Source organism: Sparus aurata, chromosome 10, assembly GCF_900880675.1.
Source record: "Sparus aurata chromosome 10, fSpaAur1.1, whole genome shotgun sequence".
In the NCBI taxonomy this organism is placed as follows: Eukaryota; Metazoa; Chordata; class Actinopteri; order Spariformes; family Sparidae; genus Sparus; species Sparus aurata.
Genome location: NC_044196.1, coordinates 23,559,379 through 23,573,426, shown reverse-complemented (window position 1 = coordinate 23,573,426; position 14,048 = coordinate 23,559,379). Strand labels below are relative to the sequence as shown.

Sequence of the window (14,048 nt, the reverse complement as noted above, 5' to 3'; positions counted from 1 at the left end):
GCTGACCGAATGTAAAATCAATGTGGTGAGCACCTAAACAAGCTAAATAACTTTTTCCAGATGCAGTGGTTGTTATTTTTTGTGTTTATTTATGTCCTGCTCTAGCTTTTCAGGTTTATGAATACAGATATACTAATGGTCCAAAATGATGTGAAAATCCATATTTATTTAATCAAAAGACTTCCACCTTAGTCTTCCACAAACCTGCAGAAATCACTGCATTAATCATCAAATTCCCCAGTGAAGTGATTCATTTCTGTACATTTCCCTGTCTTCAGTCCTCAAACAACCAACAACAACATATTACTGCATCCATAGGTTTTATTGGCACCAGAACATTCCGCTGCATTTGCAACAATTGACTTATTTATTCTTTCAACACATCAGAGAAGTATGAGGCTTGTTTTAAAGTAGAAATTTTAAACTAAAGGGAATGTGATGTGTGTGTCATTGTGATTTCTGTTTCTCCCACTGTTCTGGTGTGAGGGTCTTCTGTTCAAAAGCGTGGATCTCCTTCAGCTCCTCGGTTAGGCATGTATTCACCATCCTGTGAAAGCACAAAACACAGCTGTGGAATGTATGCATTTACAGAAGCCAAGAAGGTTTTACATCTTGGCACACGTGTTGTTCTTGTGTTGGTAATGTGCATCTTTACTTATGATTAATGAATTAAACTTTAGCATAAATAAATATAAGAAAAAAATCTGAAATACAACAAGGTTACCTTTGCTCAACTGACCTGTGAGCCAATCAGAATTGATTCAATATACAAATATGCTATGAGTATATACAGCATTGTTGTAGTAGAGTGCTGAATGGTTTGGAGGTACTGCTGGCTTTACAGTTTTTTTTCGATTGCTAAGACGCATTGGTTGAAACTGAAGCTTCAAAACTCTTAACACAGTCTGCATTTCCATCATGCAGCTCAGCTCAACAGTTAATCTCATGCTCTAAAGTGTGTCTCACCAACAAAACACTTCATACTTGTCTCAAAAGAAGCTCATTCAACAAAACACTAGCACATTGTCTCACTTTGGAAACACACACAATCACTCTTAACAAATGGAACAACAAAATACTAACAACAAAGAACATTACATCAAATACATCTTATATTTCAAGTTAGAATTACTTTGTCAGGTAAATCAGTTTTTTATATAGGATCTTTTGCACTCTCATCAGATACCGCAGCTCTTGGTCTTCCTCTCCTTCCTCTCCTGGCTGCTCTTCTCTCTCTACCAACTTCACCCGCTGCTCCTTGATCCATACTTGCACAGGAAAAAGAATCAGAAGCCACTCCTTTTGTATATGCTTTCCAATGAGGCCAAACGCAGATCACCTGAATCAGTTTTCAGCTGAAAACTATCATCAGCTGTTTGCATCTTCGTTTTATTTATTTTTATTGTCAATATTTTGATATAATTTTCAATAGATTCCAATGTGGCTGCAGCAGAAATTCCCAGTGTTTTTTCCCCTATCACTCTGTTTTGAGTGTGTTTTTAACTGTTTTGAACAAAATGTGTGAGTATTTGAAAAAATGTGCTGTTAAAGCATAGTGTTTTGCAGGTGTGAACTAGTGAATGCGAAAAGACTTCATCCATTTCGGTGACTGTGGTCACTGAATGCACTTCGTCTGAAAGCAATGAAAAGTGAGACACAGTTTAGCCCACATGCATTTCTGTTTTGCAGACTGTGCTAAGAGTTTTGAACATGTCGCTTCAGTTTCGACCAATGCGTCTTAGCAATCGAAAAAAACTTTTTAAAAATGTTTTGAACATTTACGCATAGGTTTGTTGTTTTAAATTAGACAAAGATATATTAAAACTTTCTGTTTTTCCAATATAAGTGTTTTTAGCATTAGACCTTGATACACTGTCATCCCTGGTTAAAAGCTTTTCAATTCAAGTCTCTTTGGAGCCACACAGGGGCAACATTTTCTGTGTTTTATGTGCCAGGGGAATAATGCTCATTGGACAGAATGGGTACCATCTTTACTTTTGATATCTAGTTCTACTATACTATACTACTATACTTCTGAAGGAGCTTAAAGTGATATCATTTTATATATTATATTACTATTTATACATTATTATATTTGCACTGATTTTGTTAAATGGTGATCAGATAGACTGTGGTTTCATAACCAGCTATTCATAAACAGACTAGTTTATATATCCAAACAGCTACTGTGTTATGTCTTGTACCATATATGTTATATATTAACTCTAATCTAATATACTAGTAAAAGCATAAATAAATCCACATCGATTGGCCCGACTTATAATGTTACATACTATTTGAGTACATATTACACAGCAGACATTCCCTATGAGACAGTTACTACAGTGTGTATTACCTGTGTCTCTGCAGCAGTTGTTTTCCCTCAAACTGGGATGACACCACCAGGACTTTGTAGCTGGCAGCACATCTGTTTGGTGATGTATCTTCCACATCCTGACATCCACAGGTAGAAGTTACAGCCAACCGTTAGCTCACTGTCATACTGCAGACATGCTTTAATTGACTGGTTGAACTCAAAGCAACAAGAGCAGAGACTGCCAACACTCTACCTTGTTTGATTGGTCGGGGGCCTGCTTAGCACCATGCATTGTGAAGCTGAACCAAACTCAACTCAAAAATCATTCAATTTAGTGTTTTTCTATTTGTTGGCCACAATATTAGTATGTTATACTGGACTATAGTCTTCAGGTTAAGTTATTCACCCATTCTGAAAAGGAATTACTCCTATATAAAAATTCCAGTATCTAACACACCTGCACTGTGGAGGGCAGCAGCGAGAGGCAAACTGTAGCCTGATGACACACACATAAATATGAATCATGTCTTTTTTAACTTTTCATTTAGTTATGTTATGTTCCACCATGTATTTACATACAGAAAAGCACCGTGATGTTAACGCTTGGCAAATGTTTAAATGGAGTTTGTGTATTTCTGCTCACCACAGTGTGCTGAGCCTGTAAGGCTACATTAAGCTAAACTAAGAGAACACGCAAGAACAAATAACAGCCAGAAACCTACCACATGCACTGCCCCGAGCTCCTTAATAAGTTTATCCCGGATGTGATCAGCTGTTATGGCCATGTCTGCATGAACAGAAGACACAAGCGACGTTAGCAAATCAGATATTACAGTAAAATACCGGCTACGTTAATCTTTAAGAATTTCTAATTCAGTCCAGTCAGATTGATAGACACGCTTACACCGGAAGTACTAAAGTATTCTTCTAGTTTTAACATTATAACACTTAACAATACTGTTGCAGTACAAATATAGACTGAGGCTTTAATTTAGAAGTTTATCGTTACCAAAAGTTTATATTTTACGTGGTTTTCGCTTATTTCAGTCAGCACCGTGCATGAAGGGGTGGTCTTCGCTCTCATAAGTAACCAAGAAATGTCCAATAGCACTGCAGCATACACAATCATTAACCAATAAGATGCTGTATGTGTAAAAATGGGCGGGACATATTCAAAAAAAGTAGCGAATCATATATTAGAGGTCCTTACAGAAAGACGAACTAAATATTAATAGTAATTCATGTAAACAAAAATATGCAGAATTCCCACAGTTCAAGTCGTAGAAGTATCCACTGCGTATCAACTTTGAATAAGTATTTGTTATTAGAGTCGCAGTGAGACACACTGAGTCATTTTGAAACACATTTCATCAGGCAGATACGTGGGCTTCTAAGACAGACACCATATTGTAAACATTTGCTGAGAGTCAGTTATGGCTGACTGAAACGTATTTCACTGAAGTATCTGTCCACGACCAACTATTAAAAGCAATATTGTCGTTAGCATGGCAGAATTATTGCTGTATGATGGACTGATATCTTCTAGTAATTTTACCTTTCCTGTTTTTTGTGACTGTACGCTAATCAGCTAACGTTAGTTAGCTCACTCCATTGATTTTCTTCTACAATGGTAGTCGAGGTAGAAAGGTTCTTTGGTGTGTACATGCTGTACTGCACCAATCCTAAATTTAAAGGCCGGATTTACATTGGCTTTACTGTGAACCCTGAGCGCAGGATCGGACAGCACAACGCTGGACGGCACAGAGGGGGAGCCAAGAGGACCAGTGGAAGAGGACCATGGTATGACCTGCTGCACAGTACTACATGATGGACGTTGTATGTAACCACATAATGAGTGTATAACTTGGGATTTTCTGATTATGTTGTATGTTTTCTTCAGGGAAATGGTCCTTATTATACATGGCTTTCCCTCTGATATTGCTGCCCTGAGGGTAAGTACGTCCGGACAATATTTTGTAACCAAGACCTTCCAGCTGCCACTAGATATGTATTGGACATGTGCAGCATCATTTGCATGTCTATAAAACATCACAGGTGCTTTTTGAATTAATATTGGACAGTTACACTAAAGTCTGTTCACGTTAGAAACAAAGCTGTGTTGTCTGATTTCAAACTAGTCTACACACAGATGAAAAGTGAAAGAGTGATTGGCTGTTGACAGGACATGTGATAAACTTTATCAGCTGGTTCATTGTTGTTACGTTCTAAAACAGAAACTAATCACCATCGAACACTCACTGTCACTGCACACTGTCTTGCGTGGAAACAGACAGATCAATCTATTGCACTTGTTAGCTATTTCACTCTGAAAAGAATTCCATAACTCACTAAACATGAAGCATGTACATGAAGCAGGTTCATCATTACTAATGCAAAGACCAGATCATATCATTTTTAGAATCTCTAACAATCAGATTTTAAAGAAACTGATTAGTTTTACCTCCAGAATAGACAAATTAAACCCATGTACAGATCAGTTGTTCTGCAGTCTGCATTATAAACAGTGGTGTAATATAGTTTCTTGTTGCTCTCCAGACTTTAGATCAACTCACCTTAAGATGACAGGCTGATAAATATCTGTGTGCCTTTAAGGATATATTTTTTAAATACCTTTATCAAATGTTTCATCCCAAGCAGATTTAGTAGAACTATGGTGCAACCATGATTCCCTAAAAGTTGGGATACTTGTAAACAGTGCAATCATTTTCAAACAAACTGGGTTTACTGACAGTCATTTTACAAAGTGTTCCCAATGATAAAAAGTGCAATTTGTTCGGCTATATTTAGCCAGACAGTAGCACAACATTTTTTTTTTTTTTCATGCATGACCACATAACTTCTAGATGTGATAGAACTACATCAATACAACACAGAATCACAGTTTGGTTTCAATGAAGTGATAGTGGAGATATTAATTTAAGAAAATCAAAACATTTTTTTTCTTTGGGTAAAAAATAATTTATTGATGTCAATTAAATTATTTTAAACATTCAGCAAACACTATTTGAATAAATACATGTTGCCAAGTATGCCGCTCATTAGGCTCAGAAACACATAGAAATATGCTTGGCGTTGCCCATTAGCAAGTAACATTCTGTTTTATGTTTTACATTGCACCCAGACTTCTTTGGACTCTGGGTTGTACATAAATGCTCGTCAGTCATTAGTACCTGATTATTCCAGTATGCTCTGAACTAAACAATAATTCAGTCTATCCTCATTGTATTTGTCAGTTTGAGTGGGCGTGGCAGCACCCTCACTCCTCCAGGCGCCTCTCCCACATCACTCGGCGCTCCAGGAAAGAGTCAAGCCTGCAGTTCCACTGGCGTGTCGTCTCCAACATGCTGCGGGTGGCGCCATGGACCAGGCTGCCACTGACGGCCCGCTGGCTCAAACAGGAGTACAAGATGGACTTTGTGCCCAGTCTACAGCCTCCGCTGCACATCCCCATTGCTTTTGGAAGTGTGAGAGCCAAGAAGAAGATGCCACTGCAGTCTGCAGGAGAGGAGGACGAGGAGAAATCCAGGTGTTTTCTCTGTAAAGGGCTGGTCAAGGTACAGTCTCTTTAGTCTTCAATCAGGATTTTCTTTCAAAGATTTGAATAAACTGTTAAAGTTAATAATTATGGGAAATACCCCTAATCTAACGCACGGTGCACAGCGCTGCGAAAGTGTGATTACTAGTTTAAGACTGATGCAGTTGTCATTTTCATGCCCAGTGCCCATGCTGTGTATATATCAAATTTACCTGCACCCGGCTGTGCTCCCCTGGGTGTGTTAGTCTTAAAGTGAGGTGTGGTCAGGTGCAACTGATGGTGGATTGCTATTTTGAGGCAGCAGAAAGTGACAAGCACTATAGACCAATAAAAAGCTGGTCTAAAGTCAAAAGTGCAGTCTGTTTCCTGCTATTTAAAGAGTGCATTATTCAGACAGTAAGATGTACCTACACAGGTGGGTGATTTTACAATTTATGAAGCTGTTCATAAGCTGTTTGCTTCTGTGCAAATGTGCATGTTAATGTAGAGATACACATATGGTTTCTGCTGCTGGAGGATCACTGCAGGTAATGTCATTAATATTTTCATCATTAAGGACGTAGTTCTCCCCGCTCATCCCGCCTGTTATTGATCAGATTTATGACCTGTCCCCCCTGATTCACAGACTGAGATCAGCACACACACACAGAGGGACGCAGCCTCTCTTCTGGAGGTTAATGTCAGTGTATTTTTTTTTCATATGCAGTCAAACAGAGTTGTTAATCGGACAGATGATTTTGAAATGGCGGGGCAGAGGGTCCAGCAGCAGGGAACCACATTCCTGTCCACTTCCTGTTCACTTAAGTAGAATGCTACTGTATATGTGCGAGGTCCTGGTGCAACTGGCATTTAAAGGGAATGGGAAATGACACTCTGATTGGTTTAATTTACATTCTGCCCAAAACACACCCATGACTAATTCAGAGTCTAAATACAACCTCTTTGTGCTTTGCGCCCTGTGCCGCACTTTGCGCCCAGATTATCCGCAGTTTGGCTGGCCAAATGGACTTGGAAACTCCCTAAACACACTAGCGCTTTTTTCTTTAGACCATGGGCTATAGACCATAGGAGAAGTTCTGCAATCTTTGTCCCCCACATTAATTGATCACTTCCAAACAGGCATTCTTAGAAAGTTTATAAACAAGTTAAAATATGTTCCTTAATCTAGAAAAAGTCTGGAAATGTATTTGTCAAGTATCAAATATATGTTATATAATAACAATTTCAGCATAATCCAACCTTAATCATGACAAATTTAGTTACTTGTGGGAAGTAAGGTGACCTGACCTTGTATCTTTGTGCCTTCTTTTCCTTAGGGATCGGAGAAGTTGAGCTGTTTCCACGTGTCGTGTGTAATGAGCAGTCATGTGATCTGCCTCGCCAAACATTTCCTGAAGTCAGAGCCGTCCCACCTCCTGCCAGTGGAGGGTGAATGTCCGGCCTGTCGTCGCTCTGTGCTGTGGGGGAGTCTCGTCCGCCACAAACATGGCTGTTTCGGGGACCTGGAGGAGATCACACCGTCTGCATCCCAAGTAAGTTATTGGACATTGCAGCTAAACATTTCATACACATTAAAATTTAAAAAGGATGTTTTAGGAATTCAAACCAAGGAATTTTTATTTTAAAGATGACTGTAGCTTATGCTTTACTATTTTTTTTCCTCTGCATTCCCACAGTGCCACTGGGCAGATGAACTGCAGATATGAGGGAGTGAAACCTGCAAAAATGAACTTCTGTCATCTTCTTAATGAACTGTTTTCCTGATAACACTGTCAGTGGCTCTGTAGATAATGTGTGAGGACATCTGCCTTTTCAAACTGAACAGGACTTTACTGGAACTTTATAAAATGTCCCACATAACTGTGTACGCATCCCTCCTGGCTGTTCCGTTTTTATAATTCTGATCATGAAGTATCATTTTAACCATGTCTACTTGAATATATGTGTTCAATGTATGAAATATAAGATAAAAACAGTTTTTAATGTTTTTGTGCCCAATAAAAAAGATGGTTTTATATTGTACATAAAGCATTTCTGTCACAGTTATGAGGTATACTATACAGCTGAAACAAACATTCAGACTGCAAGAGCACATGTATAACTAATGATATTACCTGGCTGCATCCCAGATCAGTGCTCCAATTTCTATAGTTGGTTTACATGTCTTATGTTTTCTGTAGGTCTTGTTGGCAGCAGCATCTAATCAAGTTTTTCAGACAATGACAATTTTGAAATTCACTGGCGCGCAGGTAGTTGAGTGGTTAGAACGCATGCCACGAATGCAGTGGACCACGGTTTGAAACCGGGCGGAGGACATGTACTGCATGTCACACCCCCATCTCTCTCCCCTTTCCAAACTATCCACTGTTAAATAAAGGTGTCTATGCCTCTAAAAAAAAAATCTTAAAAAAAAGAAAAAGAAATTCACTTATTTATTAGGTAATGACTGCAAACAAAGTATCAGTTATAAGATTTTTCCTAAAGGTCACCAGGTGGGATTTGGGGATTAAAATTCAAACAATTTGCAAAAATGTAATAAAATTTGCACTTAGCCCTCATGTTGTGTTTGTTTCATGTTAAACAATTTTGTGTTCCCGGTCAAAAATGACCGTTCCATTTAAACTCATCATAAAAACTGTAATAATACATATATTATCACTACTTGTTGTGTTAGATCTTTTTATCAACTTGTGAACATTACGTTAAGTTTTGAACCTCTATTTGTTATTTATGGCCTGTATACCTCGCTGATCTGAGCGTATACATCTTGAATTCGAGTTCTAAAAAGCATCATTTCTGGATTATTTTGACTATAAAAAATAATCAGATGAAACATAGTATATTGTTTATCACAGACTATATGGGTCAAAGTTACCAAGGTCATTTGTTTTGAAACCATTTAATTTTTTTATACAGTCACATAAAGTAACACTAGTCGTGTTCCCAGTCAAAGGGTTAGGTGGGTCTCAGGTGGGGATGCAGACCAGGATAAGTTCCCATTCTTTGACCTGAATGTGACAGCAGCCTCAGCATGGCCATCCTCTTCATCACTGGATTCCTCCCCATCAGTTAATTCTTGGTCTGGATTATATTCTGTGTCGTCTTCATCTTCTGACACTTCCTCCTCTAATCCATCTGTAAATTTCCTGGCCTCTCTCCTCCTCACCAGTGTGGTGATCACATGTGTAATCAATAGCCTCACTTATGGTATATCGACATGCCATTTATATAGGCTACCAAAGCTGCGAGAAAAGTTCAATATTATTGAAACAATGTTGCAACTTTCTGAGAACAGGTGTTGTTCCCGCGGGAGAGAGACTCTACTGGGCTAAGGTTCCCGTGGTGGTTGCCTGGGAACCAAGGTGTGTGTGTGTGTGTGTGTGTGCATGTGTGTGTGTGTCCATATGACAAATGAGGGTGTACCTGAGATCAGTTTTTTACACTTATTGTAGTCTCCCCCATTCATTTCTAATGACTGGTCATTTTTGACCGGGAACACCAAGAGTGTACAAAAGTTGAATAAAATACACAAAATTGTATGCAAATAAATACAATTTGTTTTGTGTGTTGAAATCCTCTTTGTGGACAAAATCATGGACTCTTAGGTCAGTCTGATCAAATTAAGTAAATCTTTCAGAGATAAAACTTTTAAATCGGTCAGATTTGACCGTAACACAACATAAGGGTTAACTCGATCGAAAATGTAATAAAACCCAATAATATAATAACTTCACCAATAATGTAATAAAATATCCTGACTGATATTGTAATAACATTTTTACCAATAATGTAATACCTAATTACATTATTGGGAATTTATTACATTTTCAGGTGGGTCTTTTTTTTTTTTTTTTCAAAACTGATAATGTATGACTTTACAGATATTGTAATATATATGTTCATTTTCAGTCCAAAGTTCAACATTTTGTGTTTTGAGAATCTAAGAATGTTGTTTACACTGGATTTCGAACAACAGAATGACTATTGGGTTAAATTGCAGACCTTAGTACCATACAGCCATATGCATATGTGCAAATACTCCGGGGCATGCAACTACATCCTGGTCTTACTGAGTGGGTAATGGACTTACCTCCTTGGGAGACCAGAAATCCAGCTCAGATATAAGCTTCTGAGCAGCACTGGAGACCCCAGGTTACTCTTCCCTAAACGTACCTCTTCACTGCACAGATTTCCAACAAATTACTACCTCATGAAAACAACCACAAACTAACAAAACAACTTTCAGTAACACTTCATTTGAAGAGGGTATGCACAAGCATTCATAACACCTGCATACACATTACATGACACCTGACATAAACATAGGCCTACATATCCACTCATAAATGGTTATTATATCACTTTTAATGTCAAATTGACATCTTACTCTTTGTCAAGTGACAAAGTGGTCAGCTGACATACTGTCATACTCATAGTATATCATAAGATTTACCTGTATAAATAAAGATTAAATAAAAATGTCAGCATCAAAATGACAAAACTTGATGACAACTGACATAGTTATTTTTCAAACTCCTTTTTGGGGTTTATACAGGGTTCCTTAAGTTGTATTTTGTTTCTATGATCGTACAATTTTTTAGTGGTGAAAGTAATTGTCTAAAGGTCTTATGTCCATTTAAATTCATTTCCGCAACACTTTTTGATGGTAATGTCAGTAAGATGTTTATATAGGATTTTCCATGATACAGTCCCTAGTTTCGTCATAAGAATGATGCTTTTGTTAATGTTAATTAATTTTGGACTGGCATCCTGGCCACTAGAGGACCTGCAAGGGAGAACACGATCAGGGTCTCTTTCAGTGGTGGCTAGGTGAAAATATGTCCAGCAGCATTGAAGCTTTCTCCCTTTATGTGATCACTTCAGATTTCTGTAGGATACCAGAAAAAGTTTGATGATGGTAGGATAGTGATAGGCTTTAGACTAGTTTTTATTGACCATGTGGCTACATGCTAGTTCTTACTGATGCTAACTTTTTGACACTTTAGCCAAGGCTTGGCTACTTCATTAAATAGCTTAAGATGTCTATCAGAAAATAGTTTAATTGAATATGATGATAAAGTGGTAGGCTACAGGCTAGATTTTTGTAATTGACCACATGTTACATGCTAATTAGAAGTTAATTAAAGGTTGAATATGGAGAATGTTTATTAAAAGCTATATTTTTTCAAAAATAATACACCCACGGGGCTTTTAGAGGGGTGCAGAATAAAAGTATTGCTTTTTCATAAAAAAAATATTTAGTTTAAATGAATTATTTTAAAAAATTTGAAGGGGATCGATAATGACTTCCTGTTTACATCGTACCAGCCTGTAGCCGCCATTGTGGCTCACTTCTCCGCTGTTTTCTCCTCCCGTGGTCGTGTGCGTTTGTTTTCAGCTAAGCCTTTTATAATCCATCGGTGGATCGATGGATTATCTTGATCAATAGATAGTGGTATTCTGGTAATTCTCCATATTCAACCTTTATGTTCAGCATTAGTTTTACCATTAATTGTAGTGTGTTTATGTCTGTATACAAAGCGAGCTTCTAAAAGTTTATAAGTGGATATGTAGGCCCATATTTTTGTCAGGTGTCATGTAATGTGTGTGCAGGTGTTATGAATGCTTATGCATACTCTCTTCAAATGAAGTGTTACTGAAAGTTGTTTTGTTGGATTGGGGTTGTTTTAATGAGGTAGTAATTTGTTGGAAATCTGTGGAGTGAAGAGGTACGTTTAGGGAAGAGTTACCTGGGGTCTCCAGTGCTGCTCAGAATCTTATATCTGAGCTGGAATTCTGGTCTCCCAAGGAGGTAAGTCAATCACCCACTCAGTAGGACCAGGATGTATCTGCATGCCCCTGAGTATTTGCACATATGCATATGGCTGTATGGTACTCAAGGTCTGCAATTTAACCCAATAATAATTCTGTTGTTTCAAATCCAGAACACAAAATGTAGAACTCTGGACTGAAAATGAATACACATTACATTATCTGTCAAGTCTTACATTATCAGAATAAAGAAAAGACCAACAATAAAAAAAGACCCACCTGAAAATGTAATAAATTCCCAATAATGTAATAAGGTATTACATTATCGGTAAAAATGTTATTAAAATATCAGTCAGGATATTTTATTACATTATTGGTGAAGTTATTACATTATTGGGTTTTATTACATTTTCGATCGAGTTAAGTGCAAATTGTATTACATTTTCAGGCGTTATTACATTTTCAGGAAATCATTACATTATAGGGTGCCACAAGGCTCACAGAGGAGAGAAGCTGCACTAAACAAAGATGATTTTGTTTCACAATCGCCATCTTTTGTCCACAATTAGAATTAACAAAAAAAAGATCCTTGTAGCTTTACCGAATACATAAAAGTACACATAGATATATCTTTACATCGCTGTTTCCGTTGGTAGTTCTACTTCAAGTTGACAAATATAACTTTGTGTACATTAGCATTTTAATTAATTATGTGAATCCAAAAGTTGAATCTCTAATGAAAAAATCTAACTTGAATACAGTCTCACAGAACACTTTAAAGTATCTTGTACACCTACAAACAGCTGAAATGTATAGGAACAAACCTGTAATGTAAATAAATGGTAACACATTCATCTTTCCTCTCAAAATCCTGGTTAGTATTTGTATTCTATTAAAAATCGATTCATCAGAATGACTCAACACACACAATGGATTAGGGGTTAACCACTATGTTTGTATTGTGTCTGTGTGTGTGTTTTTTTGTTGTTTTTTTCAATGCCACTACCAAATATTAGTGATCAAAAGATGGATGCGTTAACAGTAGAAATGTAAACCTTGGTTTTCAATATTTAGGATTTAGAATAACACAAACCCCAACACATAGTTTACCTGAATTCCTTTTTAGCATATGTTCATCCAAAATCAGTGATGGAATGTCACAAAGTACAGTTACCCAAGTACTGCACTATCAAGTACTGAGGAACATTTCCTGGTATTTTTTACTTCTACTCCACTACATTTGGAGGCAAATATTGTACTTTTTATTTACAACATTAATGTGTTAACTGAAGTTATTAGTTACTTTTCATGCACCAGAGCCATATTAGAGCATATTGACGTGTGACTTTCACATTAAAAGGAATTACCGCAGTACAAAACACAGACTAAGTGACACTCCTGTTAATGAACACAATCTCACGACATTGTGTCCACATGACAGATTTATAAGGCACTTGCCTGCAGGCTAAAATATCAGGGCGGAAGATCTAGAATTGCCTCTTTTCTCAAAAAGTAAGACCTGCTGTGAAGACAGCAGGGTTTACAGGGTAAGACTTCTATTTTTTTCACATAAAAGGAATTGATGGATTAGCCTTATTTCAAGGTCATGATGTGGGAGGAAGCAAAATATTAAAATATAATAAAAATGAAATACTGCTATTTGATTGCTGCGGAGACAGTCTCAGGTGTTGATGAAATAGATGATTTTCTTCTTTTTTTGTCAAACTCATAAATGTATTGACATACAATAAGAGGAAATATCCAGCAATTTGATTCCAATGCAACGTGTCCACATCACATCATCGCACTTTAGAAAGTGCAGCACTGATGTAACGTGACGGGTGCAGTTGAATCAAGTGGCTGGATCAGTAATCAGAATCAGAATAAGAAGGACACACTATTCAGAATTCCACATGTTCCACACTGAGGCACGTTCACAACCAATACTCAATCGCCAGGCACTCAAATTTGAAATTGCTTAACTTTTCAAATTATTGGCCTCCATTTGGCTGAGATAGCCCAGAAAATAATTTTCATGAGGTATCCATAGGATATGCACTTTTTGAATTTAAATGTGTGTTTCTTTACACTTCTAGATCTTATTTTCTTTATTTATATGATTTCATCACAAAAACATAAAATGTCATGATGATGATTATTTATTATTTATAACATTTTTTATATTAATGTTAATATTAGCCAGCTATGATTTGATTGCTAAAGCAGCCTATAACCTAGCACAGTCATTCAAGCCATAACACAAGTGTGTCTGTTTTATGTGCACAGATACAAACAGTGAGTAAAGACCCTTAGAGTTACACTTGTTAGACTTTGGTGCCATCCACTGATAGCAAGAAGGCACCGTAGACACTCAGATTGTGCCTAATTACAACAGATGCATAT

At 37.2% G+C, this 14,048-nt stretch overlaps 2 protein-coding genes across 8 annotated transcripts; one reads left to right on the top strand and one right to left on the bottom strand.

Moving 5' to 3' along the window:
• Positions 1 to 301: 301 nt before the first annotated feature.
• On the bottom strand, positions 302 to 3,439 carry zgc:112271 (bolA-like protein 2). 7 transcript variants are annotated; one of them, XM_030429808.1, is made up of 5 exons: positions 3,372 to 3,420; positions 3,040 to 3,104; positions 2,357 to 2,454; positions 1,133 to 1,268; positions 302 to 547 (listed from the first exon to the last, which is right to left on the bottom strand). In XM_030429808.1, exons 2-5 carry the CDS (start codon positions 3,042 to 3,044, stop codon positions 448 to 450), a joined length of 339 nt encoding a protein of 112 aa, XP_030285668.1. In that variant the 5' UTR covers positions 3,045 to 3,104; positions 3,372 to 3,420; the 3' UTR covers positions 302 to 447. The 7 variants fall into 7 exon arrangements, with proteins under 7 accessions (XP_030285668.1, XP_030285666.1, XP_030285667.1 ...); XM_030429806.1 differs by having other exon boundaries at positions 3,327 to 3,419; XM_030429807.1 differs by having other exon boundaries at positions 3,345 to 3,406.
• Positions 3,440 to 3,703: 264 nt separating this feature from the next.
• slx1b (SLX1 homolog B, structure-specific endonuclease subunit) lies at positions 3,704 to 8,431 on the top strand. The gene is made up of 5 exons (XM_030431057.1): positions 3,704 to 4,117; positions 4,218 to 4,269; positions 5,572 to 5,892; positions 7,190 to 7,405; positions 7,550 to 8,431. Exons 1-5 carry the CDS (start codon positions 3,945 to 3,947, stop codon positions 7,577 to 7,579), a joined length of 792 nt encoding a protein of 263 aa, XP_030286917.1. The 5' UTR covers positions 3,704 to 3,944; the 3' UTR covers positions 7,580 to 8,431.
• The last annotated feature ends 5,617 nt before the right edge of the window (positions 8,432 to 14,048 follow it).

Coding starts and splice junctions, on each gene's coding strand:
- zgc:112271 (XM_030429808.1), bottom strand. Junction 1,269..2,356: donor CAACTGCTGCAGAGACACAG/GTAATACACACT, acceptor TTCCTGTGCAAG/TATGGATCAAGGAGCAGCGG. Junction 548..1,132: donor AAACTGATTTACCTGACAAA/GTAATTCTAACT, acceptor GTGCTTTCACAG/GATGGTGAATACATGCCTAA.
- slx1b (XM_030431057.1), top strand. CDS start 3,945: ATGGTAGTCGAGGTAGAAAGGTTCTTTGGTGTGTACATGCTGTACTGC. Junction 4,118..4,217: donor ACCAGTGGAAGAGGACCATG/GTATGACCTGCT, acceptor TGTTTTCTTCAG/GGAAATGGTCCTTATTATAC. Junction 5,893..7,189: donor TCTGTAAAGGGCTGGTCAAG/GTACAGTCTCTT, acceptor TCTTTTCCTTAG/GGATCGGAGAAGTTGAGCTG.